This window comes from Cavia porcellus, unplaced genomic scaffold (assembly GCF_034190915.1).
Source record: "Cavia porcellus strain 051 isolate PalLab524CR breed Dunkin Hartley unplaced genomic scaffold, mCavPor4.1 scaffold_6, whole genome shotgun sequence".
Taxonomy (NCBI): Eukaryota; Metazoa; Chordata; class Mammalia; order Rodentia; family Caviidae; genus Cavia; species Cavia porcellus.
In genome coordinates, this window is record NW_026947489.1 from 70,892,647 (window position 1) to 70,919,995 (window position 27,349).

The 27,349-nt window shown below is 35.7% G+C and overlaps 2 protein-coding genes and 1 non-coding gene across 16 annotated transcripts in view; 2 read left to right on the forward strand and 1 right to left on the reverse strand.

Annotated features, from left to right (window-relative positions):
* Nucleotides 1-27,349, forward strand: part of Tefm (transcription elongation factor, mitochondrial) — a 59,037-nt gene that overhangs the window by 6,662 nt on the left and 25,026 nt on the right. For all 10 annotated transcript variants that reach the window (XM_063250977.1, XM_063250975.1, XM_063250976.1 and 7 more), the window contains exon 4: nucleotides 1-27,349. This exon is cut by the window's right edge. In XM_063250977.1, the coding sequence (XP_063107047.1) occupies nucleotides 1-435 (435 nt within the window). In that variant the 3' untranslated portion in view covers nucleotides 436-27,349.
* Nucleotides 2,175-27,349, reverse strand: part of Atad5 (ATPase family AAA domain containing 5) — a 37,893-nt gene continuing 12,718 nt past the window's right edge. For 4 of the 5 annotated variants that reach the window (XM_013152245.3, XM_063250971.1, XM_063250972.1 and 1 more), the window contains 17 exons: nucleotides 25,491-25,675; nucleotides 23,566-23,720; nucleotides 22,458-22,617; nucleotides 21,434-21,763; nucleotides 20,034-20,130; nucleotides 18,576-18,655; nucleotides 17,890-18,026; nucleotides 17,650-17,800; nucleotides 12,268-12,444; nucleotides 11,720-11,853; nucleotides 10,735-10,828; nucleotides 8,835-8,899; nucleotides 7,231-7,411; nucleotides 5,995-6,173; nucleotides 4,632-5,494; nucleotides 3,907-4,065; nucleotides 2,175-3,801 (listed from right to left, as the gene is read on the reverse strand). In XM_013152245.3, coding sequence (XP_013007699.1) covers nucleotides 3,723-3,801; nucleotides 3,907-4,065; nucleotides 4,632-5,494; nucleotides 5,995-6,173; nucleotides 7,231-7,411; nucleotides 8,835-8,899; nucleotides 10,735-10,828; nucleotides 11,720-11,853; nucleotides 12,268-12,444; nucleotides 17,650-17,800; nucleotides 17,890-18,026; nucleotides 18,576-18,655; nucleotides 20,034-20,130; nucleotides 21,434-21,763; nucleotides 22,458-22,617; nucleotides 23,566-23,720; nucleotides 25,491-25,675 — 3,226 coding nt within the window. In that variant the 3' untranslated portion in view covers nucleotides 2,175-3,722. The remainder of the gene's footprint in view (nucleotides 3,802-3,906; nucleotides 4,066-4,631; nucleotides 5,495-5,994; nucleotides 6,174-7,230; nucleotides 7,412-8,834; nucleotides 8,900-10,734; nucleotides 10,829-11,719; nucleotides 11,854-12,267; nucleotides 12,445-17,649; nucleotides 17,801-17,889; nucleotides 18,027-18,575; nucleotides 18,656-20,033; nucleotides 20,131-21,433; nucleotides 21,764-22,457; nucleotides 22,618-23,565; nucleotides 23,721-25,490; nucleotides 25,676-27,349) is intronic. The other variant, XM_063250973.1, reaches the window with a different exon arrangement.
* On the forward strand, nucleotides 21,872-21,980 carry LOC111756835 (U6 spliceosomal RNA). Its single transcript, XR_002791242.1, has one exon. It is a non-coding gene; the product is annotated as a U6 spliceosomal RNA (small nuclear RNA).

The following is a 27,349-nucleotide window of genomic DNA, read 5'->3' on the forward strand; positions in this document are numbered from 1 at the left end:
ATTTCTTCAGTCATTTCAGAGATGCCAAAAGCAGATTTCTATGTTCTGGAAAAGACAGCACTTTCGATTCAGAACGCAACTCTGTTCCCCATTCTGTTACACTTTCATACTACAGAAGCCATGCTATATGCCCTACTAAATAAAACTTTTGCCCAGGATGGTCAGCATCAGGTACTGAGCATAAGTCGAAATGCAGTAGGGAAGCACTTTGAACTGATGATTGGTGACTCTCGGACTAGCGGAAAAGAACTAGTCAAACAGTTCCTCTCCGAGTCTGTACTGAAGGCGGAGCCTCGGGTGTTCTTCCCACGGGATAAAGTAGTACACTACAGAGAGAAATTTTTATCTGATTCACACAGAATAGAAGAATTATATGATTCATTATTACAAGCTGTTGCTTTCTATGAATTAGCAGTTTTTGGCACTGAGTCTTAGAATTCTGAGTTAATATAACTCCTCTAATGTTACATTTATAAACTAAATTTGTAAAACCAGCTATTCTGAACACCCATATTAAAGTTAGACTTGGCTGCAGAATATACCGAATAATGCAAGACCAAATCAATAAATTTTTTAAGAGGCTATGCCTTTTGGTTTTAAGTATTAAACAGTAAGGATACCCTCCAAACCACCAAAATAAGAAACAAAAGTTATCTCCCTTTCAATGCAAGTGTCAGGCAACCGATTCAGGGCCCCTCCTGTCTCTCAGGCGCTATTCCTATTCCCCATTCCTTTTTCCCCCAATAAATTTTCCTACTCTTAAAAAAGAAAAAAAAACCCCAAATATCTGCATTATTCTAAGAACAGGGAATGAAGATTTTTTTATGGGTGTGTTTATGAGAATAAAGTTAGAAAATTGGTAACACAACTTGTCGATGCTTCTTATTTTCTAGGTAGAATAGGCAGTTTTCATCAGTTCAGACACATTTGTCCCAGAGCAAACTTGGTCTAAGAGACTCATTTTCCCACTTTAACAGACCTTTTTCTTATACCAGAAATTGAACTCAGGACCTTGCACTTGCCAGGCAGGCACTTATGCCACTGAGCTATAGCTGGGGCCCCATTTTGATACGAAAGCCTCGCTTTTGGTACCAGGACTCAAACCTAGGGCCTCACACTTGCCAGGCAGCCATTGTGCCACTGACCTTTACCTCCCCAGCTGACAGACTTTTTTCAGGTTAGAATCTTGCTTTTGGGGGGTGGGTACCAGGGATCAATCTTACGACCTCACACTTGCCAGGCAGGCGCTTGTGCCACTGAGCCATATCCCTGGTGACAGACCATCCTTTGATAAGTGTTTCATGTGATTTTTTTAACACCCCTCTCAATTTTCCATTATGTCTGCCTTAGTTCAGGGCCTCATTGTAGCTCTTGTACTGAACCAATCTCCTTGCTATCAGAGTATTAAATCTTCCCTTAACCCAAAAGTCAAGTATACTTGTTGGGAAGAAAAATATTCAGATAACCACAAGTGTATATATACAACAGGAAGTGAAAGTCCTGCCACACTAGCTGCTATATGCTTGATTTGCTGCCATGCACATTAAGCCTCCACCCTTACGTGTGTTCTTGGCCTTAAACTATTCAAGTTTAGGGCTGGGGATTTAGCTCAGTGGCATAAGCACCTGCCTTGCAAGCAGGTGGTCATGAGTTTGATCCCTGGTACTGGAAAAAAGAGAGAGAGAAAAAAAACTATTCAAGTCTAAAAGGAAATTATTCTCTTTGCCTCCAAACTAGCACCTTTGTTGTTCTTGTTTACGTTGGCAAATACTGCAAAGACATCAACATTTGTTTTTTTTTTTTTTCTTTAGACAAGGTCTTTATTATAATACAGTTCAGGCTGGGATCCTCCTGCATCAGCCCCAAGTGCTGGGATTACAGATGTAAACTACCTAGGCTGGCCTCCTCCTCCTCCTTTAAAATGCTCACTACAAAGCAAAACATCCTCAAATTATACTAAACCTGAAAAGACCAATCAGAGTTATCCTATTCAGGAGGAAAATACCCCCATCATTTTTTTATTTTAAAAAAAAGTACTAGGGAGCACTAAACTGCATATTTGCTCAGCTCTTTTTTTATTTTTATATTGAGTTGATCTCCCCAAGTTGCTCAGACTAGCTTTGAACTTGTGATCCACCTGCTTCAACCTTCCAAGTAGCTAGATTACAGCTGTACATCATCACACTTTGCTTATTTATTGATTTGTAACCACTTGAATACAGTTCTATGGTATTATTTTACTTCTGTTGAGAATTGTCAGCTTTTTAATAATAAAACACCTAATTAAGAGAGGAGGGCCTACAGAATAAAAGTCAGTAGAAAAACAGGTGAGTGCACTTAAAGCTTCAGAAGACACTGTTCTCTCTTCTGTACAGGAACAAAATCTGTAAGATACAGGCTATATACAAATCTGCACAATATACATATTTATGATGTGTTTCTTGGGCTTCTATTTAAATCCTACATAATTAGGCTTTAGCTTTAACCTTTAATTAGATCAGTATACTAATTGACACAAGAAAAGGTAAGTTGAACAAATAAGAGGTAAAAACATCTTACACATATTTAAAAACAAGTTTGCATCTATTTTTAAAAACTACAAAATTAGGATCCTTTTTAGTTAAAGTACAATTCAGTAGATAATGTATCTGAAATATTAAGCTATAATACAGACATTTGAAATACAGTGATTTTAAACCTGATTATCTGATTACAACATGATATTTTAAGATCTTATTAACCAGAGTTACAATATATACATTTTCCCCCAAAAAAACATGAACCTTCTGGGTGTGGCAGCATACATCTGTAATCTTAATTACTTGTAAACTGAGTGAGGTTGCAGGATTGTGTGAGCCCACCTGTGTGGGACCAGCCTGGGTAACAGCAAGATTGTCTCAAAAACAAAAGCAGGGCTTGGGATGTAACTCAGTGGTGGAAAGCTTGCCTCACATGTCCAAGGTTCTAGGTTTAACCCTCAACACGAGAAAATGAAGAAAACATACATAGAAATGGTTAGAATAAAAAATCATACGGCAGAATTATCATGTATACCAGTTTTAGTGACCAGCAGCTTGTCCACAATGGACATATTAATGCCAGTAATATTATTGTGAAACATAGAAAGACAAGAAAAATTTATGAAACAAGTGACTTGAGTTGGCAAAATACACAGGTATCACCTACATAGGGGTACTAAAAATAATTTATGAAAACTTATTCAGAATGTTGACTCAATGGTAAGTATGCTGGGATGTTTTCATAAGCATTGCATATGTAATTTTTTTTAAAAAAATTCTGACTTGTGTAAATTTATTTTAAAAAGATCACCGTCTATGTGCTTCATATTTTCAGTCTCAGAGAACTGATTTGGAGAGAGCTGGGTAGAGGGTAATAGAAAAGGGAAAAAATATAACATTAGTTTAGCACTATATCTTTAGAAATACCTTAGTGAACTCTACTTTCTAGAAACAGTTCATTCATATACCAAAAATATACCAACAAAGTAAAATTAGATACTATAAAAAAATTCAGGAAAAACTACAATTATATACAATTTATAATTCAAATTTTTTCATTTTAAATATCTGCACAGCAATAAAAATTACAATCTCTTTTAAATGTACATTAACAGAAATGAACACTTCCATGAGAGTCAACATTATACAACAACGTATCTCAAGCACCACATAATTTGTATGAAGCAGAGTAAATGCTCAATATTAAGGGAAGTCAGCTGCCAAACTATTCACAGTCTCTTTCGGAATGTCCAGATGAATTCCTTCAAAATAGTGCAGGAACCTGTCAAGATCACAAAGAAAAATATAATTTAATATTTCCACCTGATGAGAATATTTACTAAGTTTGACATAGTTATATAAATGTTTTGCTTTTTATAGCTTTTACCTTCTTTTACATTTGTCTTGTTCTTTTAGCTTCTCAGTCCTGCAAATGTTCCGGAGAGTTGGCAGGTACTCAGTTATACTGGCTTGTCTATTACCTACATTCAGTAGAGATCGACTTGAAAATACACTTTTAATGACTGCTATCCTCTTCCAAGCATTGCTATAAATTAAAAGTAATGTGTTAATTTTTATTTTAAATGCCTCATAAAAATACAATAATCGCAAACAACTAGTTTGCCTGCCTCTGGTCTAGACTAGACAACACTTAGGTTAATATCCAATCAACACATTAAACACACCCATACTGAAAAGTCTTAACTGGCTACCTGCTGTTAAGAAAAGTCCAAACCTCTTATTTGAGGGTTTCCTAAATCTAGCCTGCCCTAATCTTTCTAGCAATCATGCTGGTCTCCTTAACACATTAGAAGCTACACTATTAATTTTAAGTGCAGCATTTTAAAATTAATAAAGGGGCTGAGGATATAGCTCAGTGGCATAAGCACCTGCCTGGCAAGTGCAAGGTCCTGAGTTTGATTTCAGGTACCCAAAAATAAAACTAACAATTTTCCCTTTGTCATTTATTACTTAGAAATAAAAGTAAGGGGCTGGGGATTTAGCTCAGTGGCATAAGCACCTGCCTTGCAAGCCAGGCGGTCGTGAGTTCGATCCCCGGTACTGGTAAAAATGAAAAAGAAAAAAAAAACAAAAAAAAAACCCAAGACTTACTTCAAATTAGCTGCTGATTGGCTAAAGCATACATTATTATGTTTTTGTGAAACATAAAAAGTAAGCTCGTTGGTTGGATCTTTTCCTAATTTCTTGCAAGAATTCAAGGATTCCAATGCCTTTGAAATAGTAGAAGAACATTTAATAAAGCTGAGCGCTTGTATAGCTGCCTTTAATTCTGCAGAGTCTTGAGAAGTCCGCACATCACCACTCTCCATACTAAATTCATCGCAGAGGCCACTTTTAACCTTTTCACTTGTCCAACAGAAGTCATATTTACCAAGTTCCTTCTGTTCCCTTGTATCAGTTAAGAAGGCATCTAAAAAGGACATGTTATCCATGAACTCAGTGAGCGAACTTAAACAATGAGAAACAAGGACAGAGCATTGTTTCTCTGCTGATGTTTTAGGAGGACAAGGAATAGATTCAATGTCAGACTGTGAATACTGGTTTAGATTCCTTCTCTTTGGATTGTTTTCTTTGCGTGTGGCTTTGCTTTCTTCTAAATCTGAGGAAGACACATGGGATAGGTTAGTAAATTCATCAGAAAAGTCCAATCCAGTGTCAAATAAGTCACTGTCATCTAGTGTCACCATCTTTTTCTTACGTTTCCTTTTCTGTGACTTTTTCAATGGCTGCTCTCCTTCAGAACATGTCCTGACAAGACATTTCATACTTCTGGTTGTTGCATTGGCGTCTGCAGTTACAGATGAGCCACAAAGGCTTTTTGTTTCTGGAATAATACCAACTGGTAATGGCAGGATGAATTCAAGATTACTAAATAAAAAATCTATTTTCTGTATGTGGAATTCCGTGAGAAGCTGGATGAATTTATGCCATTCGCCCTTCGTTGTGATTTTATGCTGAAAGCAAATTTTAAGTAAACAAATGTTATAATAGTACATGGTTTGAGCATTTTTCTATCATATGAATATAATGTCCCTATTCTGAGTCATTAATACTCAGAATGGATAATAAAATTATCTTACACATAACTACTAAAATAGTAATGTTTCTAAAAACTAAATTTATACTGCTAATTTGGAGAATTAATACTTATCTATCTAGTATATACTTCAATATATACTATGTACTGCAATTCAGTAATTAGGTCATTTATTTAAAAAGTTTGAAATTGTGTTTTGATCTGAAAAGGGTCTAGTCTATTCTAAATCCTATATTAGGCATTTAGAACAATGTCTATGTACCATTTGTCAAAGTGGTGAAATGTGTTAAAATTGGAAATCTAAAATCTGTAAAAATTATATAAGCAATTTAAGGTAAACATAAGATTCAAAGCGTTAAGTGTTGGGAAAATAAAAAGAAATGTAAATTCAACTTTCCAAGTAGACAGTGAAAATACCTTTAAAAACGAAAATAAATCTTCAGATGGAGAAAAAATGTTCTTGACTCCAAAGAAGGTCTCAGCACAGCCAGTGTCACATCTGGGAAGGACTATTCGATTCTTTTTAGTATTTTTAGTGTTATTTTTGGACTCAGGGCCATCTTCAGTGTAAACTAGTACATTTCGGCTATTTCGTCCTATAAAATTAATTAAAAAATTTCCAGCTATACATATTCTAAACAAATTGTATCAAATAATTATCGTAAGTATGAGATCCTTTGCACCTTTTGCATGTATACCCCAATTTTGTTCTTTATATCCTGAATTCACTAAGAGTATAATATAAACATTTATTGTAATAATACCTAAGCTAAGTGTAGTAATAGGGAAGAAATCTCACAAAACAGTGGCAAAAAAAAGGCAAGGGCTCAACAGGCAAGTCATAGAATGAAGAGATCTAGCTACAAAAACAGAAAAAGAAACAAAGATGCAGCCAGGCATGGTGGTACACACTTGTAATTCCAGCATTCAGGAGGCTGAGGCAGGAGAATTGCCCTGAGTCTGAGGCCAGTCTGGACTACCCTTGTGCTGAAAAGCAAATTTCAAGTAATTTGACCCCACGCCCAGCACCCTCAAAAAGATCTACCCTGACTCCAACCTACCCTCCTTTACAGAAACTGCCATGAGCAAAGTTGACATATGTTACGGGTTGTACCTAGATGTACTGTTTTACACAGAATATAAAACAGCGAGAGGACCACCACTGCCACTGCTTGTCCTGTGCTGTTTCGCTGCTTTGCTGCCTTCTGCCTGCAATGGACTGATTGTCTCCTCTGTGATGCCACTCTGCCTTGGAGTCAGTCAGCTGTGAGCTGAAACCTCTACGAACTGTGAACCAACATAAACCTTTCCTCTTTTAACTTTGGATGTCAGGTGTTTTGTCTTAGCAATGAGTAAAGCAATTAGGATAACATATATACATACTTTGAGGATTGGCATGATACTTGAACACTAAAGAATTAAGTCTTTCAAATAGTTTAGTATAGCTAGATACGGTGGCACACACCTGTAATCCTAGCACTCAGAAGAATCACTCACTGCAAGGTCGAGGTCAGCCTGGGCTGCAAAGTGAGGCCCTGTCTCAAAAACCAACCCCTGGCCCCAGCAAAAAATGGTTTAGTGTAGTATACCATACATTTAAAAATAAAAATAAGGTCCTATAAAAGAAATTTCTTTTAGAATAGATCAACTTACCAGAATGAGATAGTGGCCTTTCTTCTAAAAATCCACCTCCACTTCTAATCCAAAACTGTAAGTAAAGGATACTTCTTCTGATATCACAAGCATTTGCAGTTAACAAGGTGACAAAGTCTCTTACATCAGTTCTGAAATTTTCAGTTAAGCAGATCATTTGTAGGTAGCTGGCAACATTTAGCTAAGAGAGAAGGAGGAACATGTTGAGTTGCAAAGTTCATAAAAATACAACAAAAATAATTTTGAACAATATCTAAAAGTGAGACAAATTTTGCTACAATTCACAATACTTTACAACTCTTTGAGAATAAAATTATTCTTAAAAATTATAAGAGACTGATTTCGAGACCAGTCTGGACTACATAGTGTGTTCAAGAGCAGCATAGTGAAATTTTGCTTCAAAAAGAACTGGGTGTGGTGACACAACCTTATAATCTTTGCACTTGGGAGGCTGAGGCAGGAGGATTACTATGGATTTGAAGTCAGTCTGTGAGCTACACAGTGAGTTCAAGGCCAGCCTAAATTATAAGACTGTGCCTCAAAAAAAAATTATTATGTATAGTACAGGACAACAAAGATACTTTTACCAGAGATTCCCCAACCTGAACACTGGTGACAGTTTTATAAAACTGGAAAAAGCCCTTAGAATTGTTTTCTTTTTTGGTACCGGGAATTGAACTCAGGAGCTTGCATTTGCTAGGCAGGTGCTGTGCCACTGAGCTACATCCCTGGGCCAGGATTAAGTAATTGTATGACTCATATGGAATATTTTATAGGTATCAAAAATATGAATACTACTGTAATAGTACTGAAAAACATTTAACTCTCTAAAACTACAATTGGAAAATTAATGAATGCAGACTAAACATGGTGGATCTATAATCCCAGCCCTTGGGAGTTTAAACAGAAGAATCACTGCAAGTTCGAGGTCAGCCTGGGCTATGCTGCAAGACCCTGTCTCAAAAATAGAAAAAAGATGAGCAACAAAAGGGAATAATAGTTACTTCTGAAAAGGTTGACTATAAGGTCTCACAGGAACTTTTGGAGGCGACAGAAGTGTGGTATATTTTAATCTGGGAGGGAGATTACACTGGGTCTTTCATATGTTAACCTTCATTAAGCAGAAGAATACAGTACATGCAAGGTTTTTTGGGGGGAGTTTTTGTTTGTTTGTTGTTTTTCTGGTATGGGAAATCAAACTCACGATCTTACACTTGCCAGGCAGGCACTCTGCTGCTGAATTATATCCCTGGCCCTAAGTGTAAGTTTTAATTGTATTTAAAACTTAATGGCACCAGGGATGTAGCTCAGCAGCACAGCACCTGTCTGGTAAGCCACTGTCCTGAGTTCAATTCCTGGTACAAAAAAAAATTATCTTAATAAAGTACTGTTAGTAGAATAACAACAAATGAACATTGGAATTGAGGAAAAATTTAAATGTCTGAAAAAACTATTAAAACAAAATAAAAAATAAAGTTTCCTAAAGCTCAAAAATTTAACACATCCCTTAGTAAACACATTTTAAAATACTGTAACTAAATTGAATTTAAAAAATCATGTGTTACATAATTATGATATATAATTTATTAAAATCCAAAACTTACCAGAGAAGGAGTACTGAAATTGATTTCTTCAAAGTTGCCATCAAACATTGAACTAAATGTTGAATCTACAGAAGAGACATTTTTAAAAAATACTAAGAGCACTAAATATTGTGAAAACATTCAGCATTTCATCAGTAATGAAAGTGCAGTAGTTTTCCTTTATCTGGTTTTGCTTTCTGCAGTTTCTGTTACTGCAGTCAACCAATTTTTAAATGGAAATTGATCAGTGATCCTTTCTTCCAGTGTCCCCAAGCTCTACATCTTTCTGCCCCTTGGTCACTTAGCCTTCTTTGTAGCAAATGGGAGTTGTGTAATATTACAGTTCTGTGTTTAAGAAACCCTCATTTTACTTAGTAATGATGGTCCCAATACCTTAGTAATCATGCTGGCAGTTTTCTTACTGTAAATTATATCACTGTTCTTCTTTACTATCAGCTATTCTTAATTTTATTGTGTCTAATTTCTAAATTTATGTACGTATATATGCATAGGAAAAACAGTGCATTCAGGGTTCACTGCTATTTGAGGTTTCAGATATCTACCTGGGGTCTCAATTAAGGGAGAATGACTGTAGAATACCATGCAAATTATAAAGCCTTACATAACACCAGTGTTTATGCTGACCTAAAGTGACTACAATCTATTAATTAAACTACCACTTAATTTATGATTAATAAAATTTTTAGAGTACAGCCACTGTGATACATGCCATCAATCTGTAAGTGAAATCTAACACAAACATACGAGCTGAGCTAGCCTCCTAAATAATTGCAATGAAGAATATTACAACATACTATCACAATATTTGTAAATTTTTAAAAAATAAATTGTATGAGTTTAAATATCCAAGCTAATTCCTGAAAAAGTAAATATATTCTGTCAGGCTGGTGGTGGCTTACTTTAGCTGAAATACACAGTAATCTATATCAAGAGCTAAAGAGGAGCTAAATTCAGTATTAAGGAACTGTGGAAAGGTTGAACTCTATAACAAAGCGTGGCTACAGCCAGGCACACCTCTAATCCCTGCTACCTGGAAGATGAGGCAGGAGGATCACAAATTCAAGGCCAGTCTTAGCAACTCAGAAAGACCCTGTCTCAGAATAAAAAAAGGCAGGGCATATACCTCAGTACTCCCTCGAATTCAATCTATAACAGAAAAAAAAACTCAGCTAGTAAATGAAGTCTGGTGATCTGGTGATATAAGTATAGTGACACAAAGGCATAATATACTATTTGTGTTCTAGGCTCTTTTAGCTTTCTAAACATTTAATAACATGGTGACCCAAAGCAGTACCCATTTTTAAAAAGTCACTGTTTTTTTGTGAAGCAATAGATGAATTTTACAATTATGAAGGGCTACAAATCAATTGCAAGTTTGAATAATTCTAGGAGTAAGATCTAGGAGTTTCCCCATTTTAGAAGAAAAATGTAATCTATCAACTTTTGTTTACTGGGTATTGAACCCAGGGCCTCACACATGCTAGGCAAGCACTCTATAACTTGGGAAAATAGTGTTTTTGTGTGAGAATGTGTGTGTCTGTTTTGTGTTCAAGAAAATTTTTGTCTTGTTCTGTTTTTTTTTTTTTTTTTTTTTTTTTCAGTCAAAGTCTTGCTAAATAGCCCAGGCTGGCCTTGGACTTCCAATCCCTCTTGCCTCTGCCTCCTGAGTGCTGGGATGATAGGCTTGGGCCACCACACCCACCCTGCCCAAACTCTTGAGCTCAAGCAATGCTCCTGAGATCCAGTGTCCCAAGTAGCTGAAGCTGCATGAGTGCTTGCTCTATCCAGCCTATTAACTGACTTTTAAAGAAGCTGTTCTAAGTAAAATTAAAAGCTTTCTGGTGAAACCCAACACATTTTAACAAAAAGTAATTAATTGTACTAAAATTATTTTACCTACCACTTGTTGTAAGGATTACAGGTCGTTTAGTTGTTGCCATAAATGTTTTGACTGCATTCAGAAACCCAGCATCTTCATCAAAAATGACATCAACCTACAAACCATTTATTACAGTATTAATATAATGAATAACAAATACTGGATATCAGTTTACATGTTAGCTATGTGTCAGACAAAATTTAATTTTTGAAAAATGTGAATACAGCCCACACTTAAAGCCTGTTTTATACCACAAAAGAATATTTTTTTTTTTGTCTTTTTTCCTTTTTATCGGTACCGGGGATCGAACTCACAACTGCCTGCTTGCAAGGCAGGCGCTTATGCCGCTGAGCTAAATCCCCAGCCCCCACAAAAGAATATTTTAAATTATCAACTATTAAGCATTAAATTTAAAAAATTACAGCCACTTATAGCTAGGTAGGTATAACTCAAAATTATTCTTTTTTCTGGGAATCGAACTCAGGACCTTGTACTTGCCAAGCAGGCACGATGCTGCTGAGCTACATCCCAGGCAATAATTTCTATAACCATTAAATCACAATTCATAACCTTAATTGCATTAATCAGCTTCCTAAAAATTTCTCCTAGATGGGGCCAGAGATTTAGCTCAGCACTTAACCACCTGCCTGGCCAAGCATAAAGTCAGCATCAAAAAACAAAAACAAACACAAAATTCTCCTAGAGTTAACAGTTTTATTCATTTTAATTTTAAATAAATATGTAACTGTTACTGGCTTTCTTAGTTATAATCCTTTATTAAAAACACATAGTAAGGCCAGGTGTAGTAGCACACACCTGTAATCCCAGCACTTGAGAGGCTGTGAGGCAGGAGGATTACTGTGAGTTTGAGGCCAGACTGGGCTACAGAGTGAGTTTAAGGCCAGCCTAGACTGCACAGTAAAACCCTGCCTTAAAAAGACAAAAAAACAAAACAAAAATCATATAGTAAATTAGGAGATACCATGGTAGTGTCCTCTAAGCCTACCTCCTCAAAAAGAATGAGAGATGTTGCACTTTTCCTCTTGTGTTCTTCAGGTCCAACTTCTTTGGCATTTGAATTCACTGAATTTGTAGATTTAGTCTGACCAATTTGCTTCTGTTCCAAAGAATTTTTGATTCCTGGATAAACAGAACATTAAAACTTTTGATAGAAGTCAACTTTTAATGGCAACACTGGATATTTTCACAGATAAACTGAATTCGCTTATCAAAACTGAAACAGAACATTAAAACTCCTGTATGTAAGACTTTAATGGAACTGAGGTTTAATAAAAAGCAATAGGAACTTGGCTGGACCTGGTAATACATGCCGATAATCCCAGCACTTGAGAAGCTGAGGCAAGAGGACCACTACAAGTCTGAGGCCAAACTGGGACATAGTGAGTTTAAGGCCAGCCTAACGTACATGGTAAGATCAAAGATCCTGTTTCAAAAACAACACAAAACAACAGCAACAAAAAAACTCATGAAAAATACCCATACTTTTATGCATATTTAAAAGGTCAAATTTATTTTATCAGTTTAATGTTTTACCTTTATCATTTCTGAGAAGTGTGTCTATTTCTCCATTATTTTTGGGTTTAGAAGATACTTTAAAGTAATTTGCCAGTGTTTTAGGGGGAAGTGCTCTCTTCTGTCCAGTACTTTTTGGTGATGATGGAGGAAGTTTTCGTGGTGATGTAACAACTTTCTTCGGGGAGTTTAATTTTTCTACAAAAAACAAATTGCATTTAATATTTAAGAGTAAACACTCTAAAAATTATACAGATGACAAGATAGTGTTATTTGTATTTCTACTTCTACCAGGTAAAAATTAAAGATACATTTTCTTTTATCCGTACATTAAAATATCTGTGCACTCAAATACTACTGTACTGGATTTATATTAGCTGTATAGGAAGATAGGTCAATTATTTGAAATGACACTTTTTTCCAAAGAAACAGACATTTTGAACAAATAATGGTCGCAACCCTCCTCTAACTCTGTCTACCTGAAGTCAGCAGAGGCTGGAGGAAAAATAACAGTATGTACTGAGCTTATTACAGAACGTTATTGTCCAACTTCAACTTAGACATATAGTTATGACAAATAAAACAGTATGCATTTCTAAAGATTCTTTGAAGGATGGAGACATACTAAATATATGGCTGGACTCTACTCTTCAGAAGATTTAAGGCATTTATTCTAAAGCCCATGTTCTTTTTTCTATTCTAAGTACCTTGAGTTAGTCCTTACATGTCCTAATTATATGTACCAAGAGTAAGATCTCCCTCACTTAACATCTTACATATACAATATCCTGACTATATCTTATTCTTTATTCCCCCTCAACTGCCATAGATTTTTATCATATCCCTTACCTATTACTTACTGAGTAAAATAAACTTCCTAAAAAATTTGAAAGTTATAGACATCAACATTGTTTTATTTTTAAAAATTTCAAAACTATAAGAGATGAAAAATCAAGCCCAGGCTGGTCTCAAAAATTTGCAACAATCTTTCTGCCTCAGCCTCCTGAGTGCTGGGATTACAGGCATGTGCCTCCATGCCCAACATGAGATACAAAATCAGGATAAGCATTTTTTCTTTAGATCAAATAGGTATGTTTTTAGTTTTCTTTTTGTTTTTTGATTTTTTTTGGTACTGGGAATCAAATTCAGGATCTTGTTCTTGCCAGCTAGGCGCTGTGCCACTGAGCTAATTTTTTGGCCCCAAATAGCCATTTATTTGTAAGAAGCACTCACTCGTTTGTTTTGACAGATCAAGGATTGCTTGATCAGACTGGTATCAGTCCAAAAAACGGTTGTTGTTTTAAAACATATGTCAGCTTTTATTTTAAAATGATTAAATTTTAAATTTTAAATTTTATTAATATGTTTTTAAAAAAACTTTACACAAAAATCACTCCTTCAGAGAAACAGATAACTAAATATTGCTCAAAGGACAAAGATCGATTAAAATGGTTCCCTACTAGCCAAAGATGAGAATATATGAGGACTAAAAGAGATTCTCCCAACATACAGATTCTCCCTCCCATACATAACTGGGACTGTATTTACCCTACCATCTGAAATAACAATAAAAAGGAAAACGAACATAATATATGAAACAAAATTTTTCAAGATTTTGGCCATTATCCAACAAAGGACAGTGATTCACAAGATCCAGGAAATAAACAAGGTAAACACCTTGTTGGCTTATGGCTTTGCATGAATATCAGAGTGGTAAAAGGTTTTCCTGAGTCAAGGAGATTATACTAGTTATCTGGGGAAACCAAGGTGGACAGAAATCACAGGATGGAACATATAAGATGAGACAGCTGTGCAGAGCGTTCTAGAAATCTGCAGGATCTTCTCAAGTGTTTTAGCCTTCAGTGGTGAATTTTTACTTGGTTTCTTTTTTGAGGCAAGCTTTTGCTAAGCAGCTCAGGCTTCCATTGAATTCACTTTGTAGCTCAGGCTGGCCTCAAACTAGCTACAATCCCCCTGCCTCAGCTTCCAGAGTGCTAGGATTATAGGCATGTGCCGCCACACCTGGCCATTAGTGAAGTTCTAGAAAAAACAATTTCTAAGGCTCACAGAGACACCTTTCCACCAAACAAAGTAGAAAGCATTATCATTAACAATGCATAGGCCAGGGGACTCAAAGTTTTACCTGAGTAGTTCAGAATTAACTGAAGTATAAATGTTATTATCTTACCCAGTACATCTTAGAAGACCTAAAAGAACAATTATTTCCCAGTAACTGAATTGTATTATACAAGGTCAAGGATAGTTACAGGACTTAAATAGCTAGCATCCAATGAAGTAAAGTATACAAAGTCTGACATGCAATCAAAATTATAAGGCATCCAAGGCAGAAAAATATAATCAAGAGAGAAACTAATGAATTGAAAAGCCATCTCAGATATGTCAGATAGCCAAGCATGGTGGCATGTACTTGTAATCATAGTACTTGGAGATCCTGAGGCAGGAGGATGGCCATGAGTTTGAGGTCAGCTTGGGCTACATGAATTGAAGTCCAGACTGAACTTACATGTATGAATGTTATTATAAAGTATCCCATATGTTCAAAAATGTAAAGACTGAACCCATGATAAGTGGAAACACTAAAATATTTTAATAATAATAATTATTCAAACTGAAATACAACACCAGAACACTGACCCTGTCAAAAAAAAACAAACCAAACAAAAAAAGCACAAAGGAGACAGGACAGAAAAAATATTTTAAGAAATATGGAAACTCAAAACACATACACAAGAATCACAAGCCCCAAGTAGAAGAAACATAAAGGAAACTACACTATCTTAATCAAATTGTTTAGGGGTTGGGGATTTAGCTCAGCAGGCATAAGCGCCTGCCTTGCAAGCATGCAGTCATGAGTTTGATCTCTGGTACCGATAAAAAAAAAAAAAAAAAGACTACATAATCAAATTGTTTAAAACCAGTGATAGAAAATTTTTAAATAGCAGTGGAAAATGAACACAAACAATTGAAACATTAAATATACACAAGTTCATGAGTTCATAACAATCTTTGTAAAAAAATAAATCTTTGTAAAGTCTACAAAAAAAAAACCACCAAAAACACCTCATTGATTGCTGAATCTAGTTCTGCACATCTGTAATTCCAGCTACTCAGGAGGCTGAGGGAGAAGGATACCAAGTTTGAGGATAGACTGCACACGTTAGTGAGATCTCATCTCAAAATAAAATTGAAAAAGAGCGAGGGTATAGCTCAGAGGTAAAGAACTTGCCTAGTGTGCATTTAGCCTTAGATTCAATCCCCAGCACCACATACACAAAAACCAAAACTCACTGGGCAGTTGTGGAGTTTATACAACACCATGGCTCTAAGAACTAAAAATTAAAGGGATGAATGAAACATCTCTCATACCTGCAAACTGTATTTCAAAATAGTTGATGAGAACAGCACTTCTCAGAATTTCAACTAATACAGGCAAAAAATCTGAGAGATACACAAAAACACTAGACAAAGATCTCTTAACACCTGCCAAATACCATTATAAGAGAGTAGTGAGAGTAGTGGATTTTATAGTGAGTGAATCAGAATAAAATTATCTGAACTCATTAGTTAGTGGGGTTTTTTTTGGTGGTGGTGCTGGGGATCGAACCCAGGTCTTTAACACAGAACTACATCCCCATCCCTTTTTAAAATTTTTTAGGATCTTAATATGTAATCTAGGCTGGCTTGAATTTATGGCAATCTTTCTGCCTCAGCTTTCCAAGTGCTGGGATTACAGGCATGTGTCACCATGTCCAGAATGGGCTTGGAATTTTGATCCTCCTACTTCAGCCTTCCAAAGTACTGGGATAACATCTGTGTGCTATAATCAACTTTTTAATCGATGTATAAGAAATAAACTAGAAAAGAAAATAATACCATTTACAATAACATTAAATACATGAGTCAGGCATGTAGCACATACCTGTATTCCTTGCTACTTGGGAGGCTGAGAGAGAAGGATAGGAAGTTCAATACCAGTGCCACTAATCAATCTTAGTATCAATAAAAGTGATAAGTGACTCCTGCCTTGATATCACAGGAAGCATAAGCTGATTCAGATATGCCAGCTACAAAAAAGAGAACCTAAACCTATTCAGCCTCATAGATCTAGCTACCAGTTTATAAAAAACACAGAGAAGAGGATACTGTTACTTTCAGGATACCATCATCCACCAAATTCAGAATGTCTATTACAAATGACTCAGGTTCTTCAGCAAATAAAACAACATGACTACAGGTAACAGAAATTAAAGGTTTAAAAGAGTCGGGCATAGTGGCACACATGCCTGAAATCCCAGCACTCGCGAAGCTAAGACAGGAGGATCACTGCCAGTTCAAGGCCAGGCTAGGATACGTAGTGAGATCAAATCCAGCCTGAACTACATAGCAAGACCCTGTCTCAATACAAGCACACAAACAAAAAGTTTAAGAGACATTAATCAGGGCCAGGGATTTAGTTCAGTGGCATAGCACTGCCTGGCAAGCCTGAGGTCCTGAGTTTGATTCCTGGTACCAAAAAAAAAGAGAGACATTGAAAGTAAAATATGATCTTATTTGGATCCTTATTTGAATAAACCAAGTGAAGTAACAGAAAACTGAAATCAGATTGTGTATTAGATGACAAGAATATACTTAATTTTATTATATCTGATTATGCTACTTTAATTACTTTTAAAATTGATTTTACTGGTACATTTTAGATATACATAATGATACTGTCATAGGGCCAGGGATATAGCTCAGTAGCATAGCACCTGCCTGGCAAACCGAGGTTGTTAAGTTGGATTTCTGTTACAAAAATTAAGAAAGAAAAATTATTTGACAATATCATAGGGAATTTGAACCTATACATGATAGATCTTAGTTCTCTTTTTTTTTTTTTTTTGTCTTTTTCCTTTTTATCGGTACCAGGGATCGAACTCACAACTGCCTGCTTGCAAGGCAGGCGCTTATGCCTCTGAGCTAAATCCCCAGCCCCAATCTTAGTTCTTTATAATTATGCTTTTTGAAAAGTCCTGACTGGTTAGAAATATATACTGAATAGGGTATACATGTATACTTATACTGTATACATGTATACTGAATATACATGTATAGGGTAAAATGGTCTTCAGATTATTTTAAAGGTCCAGGAAAACTACTTGATAACCTGGGACAGAAAGATCTCAATTTTGAGGCCAGTTTGGTCAACTTAGACCCTGTTTCAAAAAAAAAAAAAAAAAAAAAAATACTCAGGATATAGCTCAGTGGAAGGGCTTAAGTTCAATACACATGACTATGAAAAGAGGAAAAATAAAAAGCATGAACATCTGTGCACAGGAAAACATAGAAAATGAATAGGAAAATACTGGTAATTAAAACTATTTCTCATATTTTATTACTTACTTGGTGACTTGCCTATACTGTAGTTATTAAAAAAACAGGGTTTTTGTGCATTTACACCTTGTTTGTCTACTTGATGGGACTGAGTAGCTTCTTTAAGTTGAGACAAAATTTGTCTACCACTGCGCTGGGAGGAGGCATTCACTTCAAATATCTACAAGAAGTGAAAAAAAGACAGAACATTTATGTTTTCTGATAACAGTAATTATTACACCCATATCTCCCACCGTCCCTGCCACTAACCTTGAATCCAAGCTCCTGTGCACAAGCGTACACTGCTGCAGTTTTCCCGATTCCTGTTGGCCCTGTTATAAGAACAGTGTTGCAAAGATGGCTCTCTTCATCTGAACTGCCTTGAAAATCTATGCTATCAGGAAAATCTGAAAAAGTATCCAAATGAATATAAAGTGATTAGACCTTAGGAAATAATTCTATTTCATGAAACCCACTTATTAAGTCTCTCAAATTTCTTACCAATAAAGGCTGAAAAATGAATTTATATAAGTAGAAGCCAAATATAAAATACTAATTCCTGGTGCATGCCCTCAAAATCCAGCCGTTAGAAGGCTGACTCAGGAAATCTTCGTTTGAGGCTAGCTCAGGTGAGAAAACTCTCTTTCAAAAACATGAAACAAAGGGGCTGGGGATTTAGCTCAGCAGCATAAGCGCCTGCCTTGCAAGTAGGCAGTCATGAGTTCGATCCCTGGTACCGAAAAAGACAAAAAAAAAAAAAAAGAAACAAGCTGGGCGTGGTGGTACACATCTGTAATTGCAGCAATCAGAAGACTGAGGCAGGAGGATTCTTGTGGATTCAAGACCAGAATGGGCTATCCAGAAATTCAAGGCCAATCTGAACTACATATTAAGACCCAAAAACTAGCTAATGTAATTCTAGAAGTATTTGGTGAAATAGAAATGACTCAAAATACCTTCCTGTTTCTCATCTCTTTTGCCCTTCAAATTCTGTCTCTCTTCCAATTCAGCTCTTCTTTTCCAGTCTTTTAACCAGCTGTCATAAAAAAATGCACATTAATGACAAAGTAATTCATAGAATGCAGATACCTGTTAAATCTTATATTAAAATCACTGCATTAGGGCATACTGCTTGTTTTTATGTACTCCACAGTGCCTCTAAATGAACTAAATACTAAAATGGGTATGATTATTTAAAAAATGAAATAATTTTTGCCTAAATATACATTAGTATACATGCTAGAACATTTTACTGCCATACTGTTTAAATTAGCCTCTGTAAGGAAAAACATAAAAAGTTCTTCTTAATAGGGGATAAGATATATTACGGTAAATTCACATTTAAAAACCAGTACACAGCAATTGAAAAGAACTAAGGACATTGTGTGACAACATACAGTACACCTAATATATAATGTTAAGTACAAGTGGAAAGTTTAGTTTCTAGTGTGGACCCAAACTATTTGAATGAAAATCCCAGCTCTCCTACCGTCTACCTATGTAACTTTAGATAAATAACCATTCTAGGACTGTTTCTTCATTGAAGAGATCAAAACAACAGTACTTACTCTCACAGTTCTTAGGATTAAATCAACTAAGAAAAGTGTTTGTTTGTTTGTTTGTTTACTGGATTTTTGAGATAAGGCTCTCTATGGAGTTTAGGTGAGGCTTAAAGTTACTATGTAGCCCATGCTGGACCTGAACTCAGTGGTCCTGCGTCAGTCTGCCACCACCTAGGGTTACAGGTGTGCACTCCCACACCCAGTAAACAGTGCTTAAATTCTTGGAGTGGTTCCAATTTCATGATACTGACCATTAGAATGGGTCCACAATTCCTTACATGCAATCTTTTGGCCAAATACTATAGTTTCAAAATTTACAATTTTTCACATATTAGAAAGGTAAGTTAAACACCTACTAAATGCAATTGACAAAGACTATAACAACCTCCATATAATGAAGACAATAAATTTCAGTCTTCAGAACTTTCTGTGGACCTGAATTAATAGTAATGTGATCCTACTGTTAGAAAAGATCCACTGCATATATTCAATTTTTTTTCTTTTCTTTTTTTTTTTTTTTTTTTTTTTGTCTTTTTTCCTTTTTATCAGTACCGGGGATCGAACTCACGACCGCCTGCTTGCAAGGCAGGTGCTTATGCCGCTGAGCTAAATCCCTAACCCCTCAATTTTTTTTCATATATACAATTTTTTTCTCAAAGGTTTAATAAGAAAGTTCCAATTATGGTAACCTCTGAGAAAGAGAAATGTGAGAAAACTGTTCACTTAAAATTCTTGTCTTTAAAAAACTTTTCCCATGTACTATATTACTTTATAATTTTATTACTAAATTTTAGTCTAATAGTAAAACTAAATTCATAAACTGTTTCTCAAGTTTTTACAAACATCACCAACCTATGTAACTTTTTTATAGCTGACTCATTGCCTATGAGTTCACTAGCATTCTGAGGTTGGTACTTTTCTGTCCAAAGCATGTCTTCAGTTCCACAATCTAAAGGAAAAAAAAAAAATTTTAAAAAGGTATTGTTTATTCCTTGATATAAGCATATATTCTTAGACATTTACATAATTGTTATAATGTAACAATAATTATTTGCAGAAATGTTAATGTTTTCAAAATGCCAAAAAGGTTATTGTAAAATGTAACATTAAGCTGTTATGCGCTTGCCTAACAAATGCAAGGTGGTAAATTTAATCCCCAGTATAAAAAAAAAGTATTAAAAAAATGTAACATTAAACTGAGCACGGCAGTATCACATGACTGTAATCTCAGCACTTGGTAGGATGAAGCAGAAGAACTGCTGTGATTTCGAGGCCAACCTGGCCTACAAAGTGAGTTCAAGACCAGCCTAAACTGTGTAATGAAGCCTTGTCTCAAAAACAACAATAACAACAACAAAAATTCTGTCTCAGAAAGCCAAAAATAAATAAAAATTTAAAAAATTAATGATAAGTGACTTGCCATCTCAAGTATTAAAACATACCATAAAGCTCATATAAAAATGGATGAATTAAATCAATTCAACAGAATACTTTGGGCAAAGTATTTAACGGAATGGAAATGTGTAGCAATGAGAAATACAGTATATTTGTAGTATGATCCCAGATTTTAAAAAAAGCATATGTAGCTGGCCATGGTGGCACATTTATAATCACATACTTGGGAGGCTGAGACAAGAAGACTGAAAATTCAAGCCCAGCCCTGGCAATTTAGGGACAGGCAAGATCCTGCCTCAAAGTAAAAAGTCAAAAAGATTGGGGATACAGCTCAGTGTGAAGACCCAAGGTTTAATTCTTAGTTGTACACAACACACACACACATACACACACACATACACACACACACAACATGGCATTATGTATTATGCTAGAGGTAAAGCTCGGGGGGAGAGCACGGGGTAGCATGAACAAAGCCCTCGGTTTGATCCCCAACACCACAAAAATAAAATTTTTAAAGCATATATAGTTAGAGAAGTACTGAGAAATCAAAGATGAAACAACTATCTGTTAATATGGTTAGCTGTCAGCCTCAAACCACTGCAGCTTCCACTTATACACAAATACATTGTTCGAAAGTTGCAATATGTATAAATTAATAGATGGACAAGCATGGTAGCATAGGTCTGTGGTCCCAGCCACTCAGGAGGCTGAGGCAGGAGCATTTGGAGTTCGAGGCCAGCCTGGGCAACTCATTAAGACTCTTCTCAAGTGAAAAACCAACGAAAAAATAAGAGAGCAGTAGGGAAAACATTACAAAACATAAGTTCTAAAATGAGGGAGAGAATCCAACTTACCAGGAACAGAAGATATTTCTGCTGCAGGCTCTTTGTCATCATCTACTATCAGAATATCATTATTCACTACTGCTTCTGTTTTTACTTTGCATGTTGTACTTAAAGCAGTTGGCTTCTTCCAGAATGTTTTAGAAAATATATCTTTGGAAGAATCTAGCTTTTTGCTAGAAGAGTTGTTGCTTTTGTCAAGTTCTTCTGGCTTCTCTCTTATCTTTTCTGGGCTTACTGAATATTCACTTAGTTTCTTTCTTTTTGACTTCTGAGTTTCTGTTTCCATTCGTTTCCTTTTCGTTTCTTTTTGACTGACATCAGGCTCTAGTTGTGAACTTTCTATTTCAGAAATTATAGAATGCATGTACTTACTAATCAACAAAAACAATTTTCAATACCCAATAATCTTCATATCACTTCGAAATATCCGCGCAAGGATGACACGTAAATTTGTGAAGCGTTCCATATTGTTTACTAAAATTGGAACGATACAGAGAAGATTAGCATTGCCTCTGTGAAAGTTTTGTGACATTAATATGAAAAGAATCAAATCTGACATGCTGAAAGCCTTCTGTATGAATATATAAGTTAAATGATTTCATCTAAAGCTTCCTTTAAATGAATGACTAATAATCTAACATAACTGGAACTGGCTTTCACTGGACAAGTTAACATATGCCTGTAATCTCAGCTCCTGAGAAGGCTGTGGCAGAAGGATTACAAATGTGAGACAGGCAATTTAGCAAAATCCTGTCTCCAAATAAAAAATAAAAAGAGCTGGAAATATATCTCAGTGGTAGAACAAACCTGAGTTTGAACCCCTACATTGCAAAACTAAGTAATAAATAAAAAAATCTTCATAGTGGCATCTCTGGGAGCAGGCAGGCCCAAACTGCACTGTAAAATTGCTGTACTTTAGGTAAATAGTTGTCATAGCCCAATGGAAGCAACACAGCTACTTCTGAATCAAAGGCTAAGTCTTCATGTTTTCAAAACTGAAGGATTAACACAAATGATAATAATGATCACTAACCTTGTTTACCATGATACTCAGAAAGTACCTGGTATTCAATTCGTTTTTTTAGAAGCAAGGGAAAATATTTTCCCAAAGAAAAGCTAGGATTTGACCACCCAATTTCCTCCAGCAAAGTATTTCTTACTTCTTTAGTAAAATCATTCTTTGTCCTCGTAAGCTGCAATGAAGAAGAAAATGCCACATATCAGATCCATGTCTTTACTATTGTTAATCACAATACTATCAACCATTTTCTGATCATAAGTCAATGTCTATGTAGGACTAGCTTTAGCCACTAAACACAAAGGTGCATTTGCATAACTTTTGAAGGATTTAGTTTGTTTTTTTTTTTTAAAAGGACTTAGTTCATATTTTTATTTTTCTCCCTCTCCACTAAATGGAGAGTTTACATATTAGAGTACAATGTTGACTTAAAAACTCTTTAAATGAAAAAAAAAAAAAAAAAAAAAACCTCTTTAAATGTGAGCTGGGCATGGTGGTGCACACCTATAATCCCAACACTGGAGACAGGCAGGAGGACTGCCCTGATTTCAATACCAGCCTGAGCTATATTCAAGGTGAGTCAGAACTATATAGTGACACTCTGTACCGAAAACACCAAAACAATAATAAAGCATACAAATATGCTGTATAATCGAATATTCTTTCAAAGTTGGCTTTTTTCAAAATTGGCTATTCCTAAAACATTTTAAAGCTAAGAAAGGAAATTTACACATCAGTTATTTTTCAAAATTTAACCCGAGGACTTAACATGGTGCCATAGGCTTACAATCTCACCACTCCTGTCTCAAGGCTGAGACAGGAGGATCACGGTGGGTTCAAGGCCAGCCTGAACTACAGTGAGACTCTGTCTCAAAAAACAAAACAGCAGCCAGAGATTTAGCTCAGTGCCTCAAGTGCTTGCCTGGTAAGCGCGAGGTCCTGAGTTCAATCGCCGGTACAAAAAAAAAAAAAAAAAAAAAAAAAAAACACCAGAAAAAAAACAAAACAGCAAATTTGAGCCTAGGAAAAAAGGAGCTCCAAAACACAATAGCCAATATTCAAGTATTTTTTCTCTGAAAGAAGTAAAAGAAACACCTTACAGTAGATGAGCTTTAGTACTTGCCATAATAGCAGAGTCACTCTTCAAATTTGAATCTAATGTTGAGAATTCACCAAGAGCAATCATATGTTTGTGAATATCTGTTACTTTTGTATCCTGTTCTTTAAATTTAGTTAAGAGAAGACAAGAAGGTGGTTTCAAATGCCATAACCAACACCCTAAAGAAAAAACAGAACAAATATCTTAATTATATACTATGTACTTACTGAATGTCAAGCATACAAACACAAAGACTTGACAAATCCCAGCATCCAGGAGTCCCTGTGTTCAATTCCCAGCACATAGAACAACAGCAACAACAACAAAACCCCAAACTTATAACTACATAGTTAACACAGAAGTACCCCAAACCCAAATAAATACACAGGAAACAAAATACCATTAAGAAAAATTACCTGTTTTCCCTACCAAATATTAAAAACAAGCAGAGAACTGTCATTTCTTTTCAAATCAATTTTGATACTCAGGGTAAAAATTTAAAGGGCAGTCAACATCCTACTTTAAACTTTTAGATCAGACCTCTTTTCAAATCCAGATTCTGTCACTTACTATTCTTGTGAATATGGCAAGATCTCAACCTTAGTTTCTTTATCTGTTAAGGAAAGGTGATAATTACAATATTCTGCAGCCTAAAATTGCTTAGGCACTGTTTGCTCAAAACAATTCAGATAATTAACCTGTAATGCCTAAGGACATGAAAGAGTGACTATCTTCAAGTAGAAATGATAGTAGCACTCCTGTGAAAATGGGAAGAAAACTATTAATTTGGTTTAGCTCAGTGGTAGAGCACTTCCCTAGCAGGTGCAAGGAACTAGGCTTGATTCCAGCACTAAGAAGGAAGGAGGAGAGAGGAAGGAAATGTTATATAAACTTGTACTATGAAAAACACCAATAAAGATTTCACCAACCAAATGGTCAGTGACAGAAGGCAAAATAAGAAAAAGCAGAAAAAATTATTAGAAAAACTAGCTGTAAAATTTCCTAAGGAAAAAGGAGGCTGAAGAGGGCTGGGATGTAACTCAGTGGTAGATTACTAGCCTACTATGTGCAAGGACCTGTGTTTGATCTCCAGTACCACTAAAAGAAAGACAGGCTGAACAAGACTCATAAAGTATCAAGGTCAGAAACACAAAACAAAAAGAAAGGAAAACAGAACAAAATATACATTTCATGGGCAGAGGAAATTCACAAAACTAAATTTCAAAGCCAACAGAGAAACACAGCTGTTTGGATAAGCAAAAAGCAATACTTGGGGTCAGGGATTTAGCTCAGCAGCATAAGCACCTGCGTGACAAGCACAAGGTTGTGAGTTTGATCCCTGGTATCAAAAACAAAAACAAAAACCCCAACATCACCTGCACCTGTCTGGCAAGCGCAAAGTCCTGAGTTCAATTCCCGGTACCCTTCCCCCAAAAACAAAAACCAGAACATAATACAAAAACATCTCTAAGGGGGAACAATGGCAAAGTAATGAGAAAGACTTTGCACATTATCAGTGTTAAAAATTATAAATATCCAGTGTGGAAGTACATGCTTGTAATTCCAGCACTCAGGAGGCTGCGGCAGAAGGACTGCCACAAATTCAAGGCCATGCTGAGCTACATGGTGAGTTCGAGGTCAACCTGAACTACATAGCGAGACCCTATCTCAAAAAATGAAAATAATAAAAATAATAATTTAAAACTAAAATAAATACCATAAGTAAACTAAATTATTGTTGCTCCAGCATTTAAACACAAACAGAACTACATTATGATCAGGCTAGTACCACAGTATGAGACACTTGTGCCAACAGTTCACTCGTTACTGGCCACATGTGTATTCCACACGACATGTGGTAAACTTCAGCCTCATTTTTAAACACCTTACCCAGTTTTCCTATTGCCTTTAAAAGTTAGAGAGTAAATATTCAATAATAACAAACTTACCATCATCCTTTTGCTGTACATGAACAACAGACTGGAAACTGGTACCCACTGCATTGTACACATCCAGTGCTGCAGCTTTCTTTGCAATTTGTCGTTTCAACAAATCTGGCAAACCACTCATTAGAAAATCACGCTTTGCTTTAAATTGTACATTACAATCCTGAGATTTTTCAGACGTATCTTGACTTTTATGAAAATTATTTGAAAAAAAAAAAACACAAGATTATAAATACCACAAAGACAAATTGTTTACAAAATAAACCCTTTTGAATTTAACTTAAAAATTAATCAGCCATTTAAGATGTCAGCTGGTCAAATTCTTATCACAAATTCAAAAGTCAAAGTTATATCATGGGGGCTGGGGGTTTAGCTCAGCGGCATAAGCGCCTGCCTTGAAAGCAGGCAGTCGTGAGTTCGATCCCTGGTACCGGTAAAAAGGAAAAAGACAAAAAAAAAAAAAAAAAAAAAAAAAAAGATTAAAATAGATAAATAAAGTTATATCATGTACAGATACAAATTCTCTACAATGAATGTGATTATCATGTATACCTAAAAAGAGGCAGGCACTCATGCCACTGAGCTACATCCCCAACCCTAGAAATATGTATAGAAAAAATGTCTTAGGGGCTGGGGATTTAGCTCAACGGCATAAGCACCTTCCTTGCAAGTGTGTGGTCGTGAGTTCGATCCCTGGTACTGATAAAAATGAAAAAGACAAAAAAAAAAAAAAAAAAAAAAAAAAAGTCTTGAAGGACACTCACCAAAATGTTAACTGGGACTATCTTAGGTGGGAGGTGAGTTTTCTTTTGTTTTTTGTTTTATGGCACTGTGGATGGAACTCCACTCATGCAGGGCAAGCACTCTACCACTGAGCTACCTTTCCAACTTTAGGGTTTTGTGGTTGCTGTTAAACATGCATTTATCTGATAATCAGAAAACAAAATTAGTGTCCCTGTTAAAAAGTTTTTACAAGAACCTACTCAGCGGCATAAGCGCCTGCCTTGCAAGCAGGCAGTTGTGAGTTCGATCCCTGGTACCGATAAAAACGAAAAAGACAAAAAAAAAAAAAAAAAAAAGAACCTATAATATAACATTGTTTCCAACATAACGGAAAATTTATAACCCTTATTATTGATATTTATTTTACCTGGCTTATCTTCAGATTATGAATCATAGGAATCTTTTTTTTTTTTTTTTTTTTTTTTTTTTTTAAATACTGGGAACTGAATCCAGCTGGGGTAACCCTATATCCTCAGTCCTTATTTTTTTTTGGATAGGGTCTCACTAAATTATCCAGGTTGGCCTCAAACTTATAATTCTCCTGACCAGGACTTCAGAGTAGCTGGGTTTACAAACATGTGCTACCACACCTAGCAAGTCATAAAAGTCCTGCCCAGTATTAGAAGAAGGAGAGAGGTGAGAGAGCAGGGGAGAAAGGAAGCCTGAGTAACGCAGGGAAAGTGCAGTAGTGGATGTTATAGCTTACACATTCTTCCTAGCCTGCCCCAGAGTCTAAACTTTTAATATCCTCCACATAGAAATTTGGGTAATTAGAAAGACAATACACAATTTCTACTTGTCTTTTTTGTTTTGAGTGAAATGAGATTGGTCTTGGTTAGATTACAGGAATTAATCTTAGAAAAGAGAATCTAGATGACAGGATTTAATCTTACAAAAGAGGAGGTATATTTCTTTCCTAGCAGCATGATGGCAGATGCCCTCCTATATTCCTAGCACTCTAGGAGACTGAGGCAGGAGAAATCCAAGTTTGAGCCCTGCTGGGTAATTTTTGAGACCCTGAAATCAATATATACTGGTACAGGGGGTTTCCTCTAAGAGACTTAAGAGAAAAATACAAC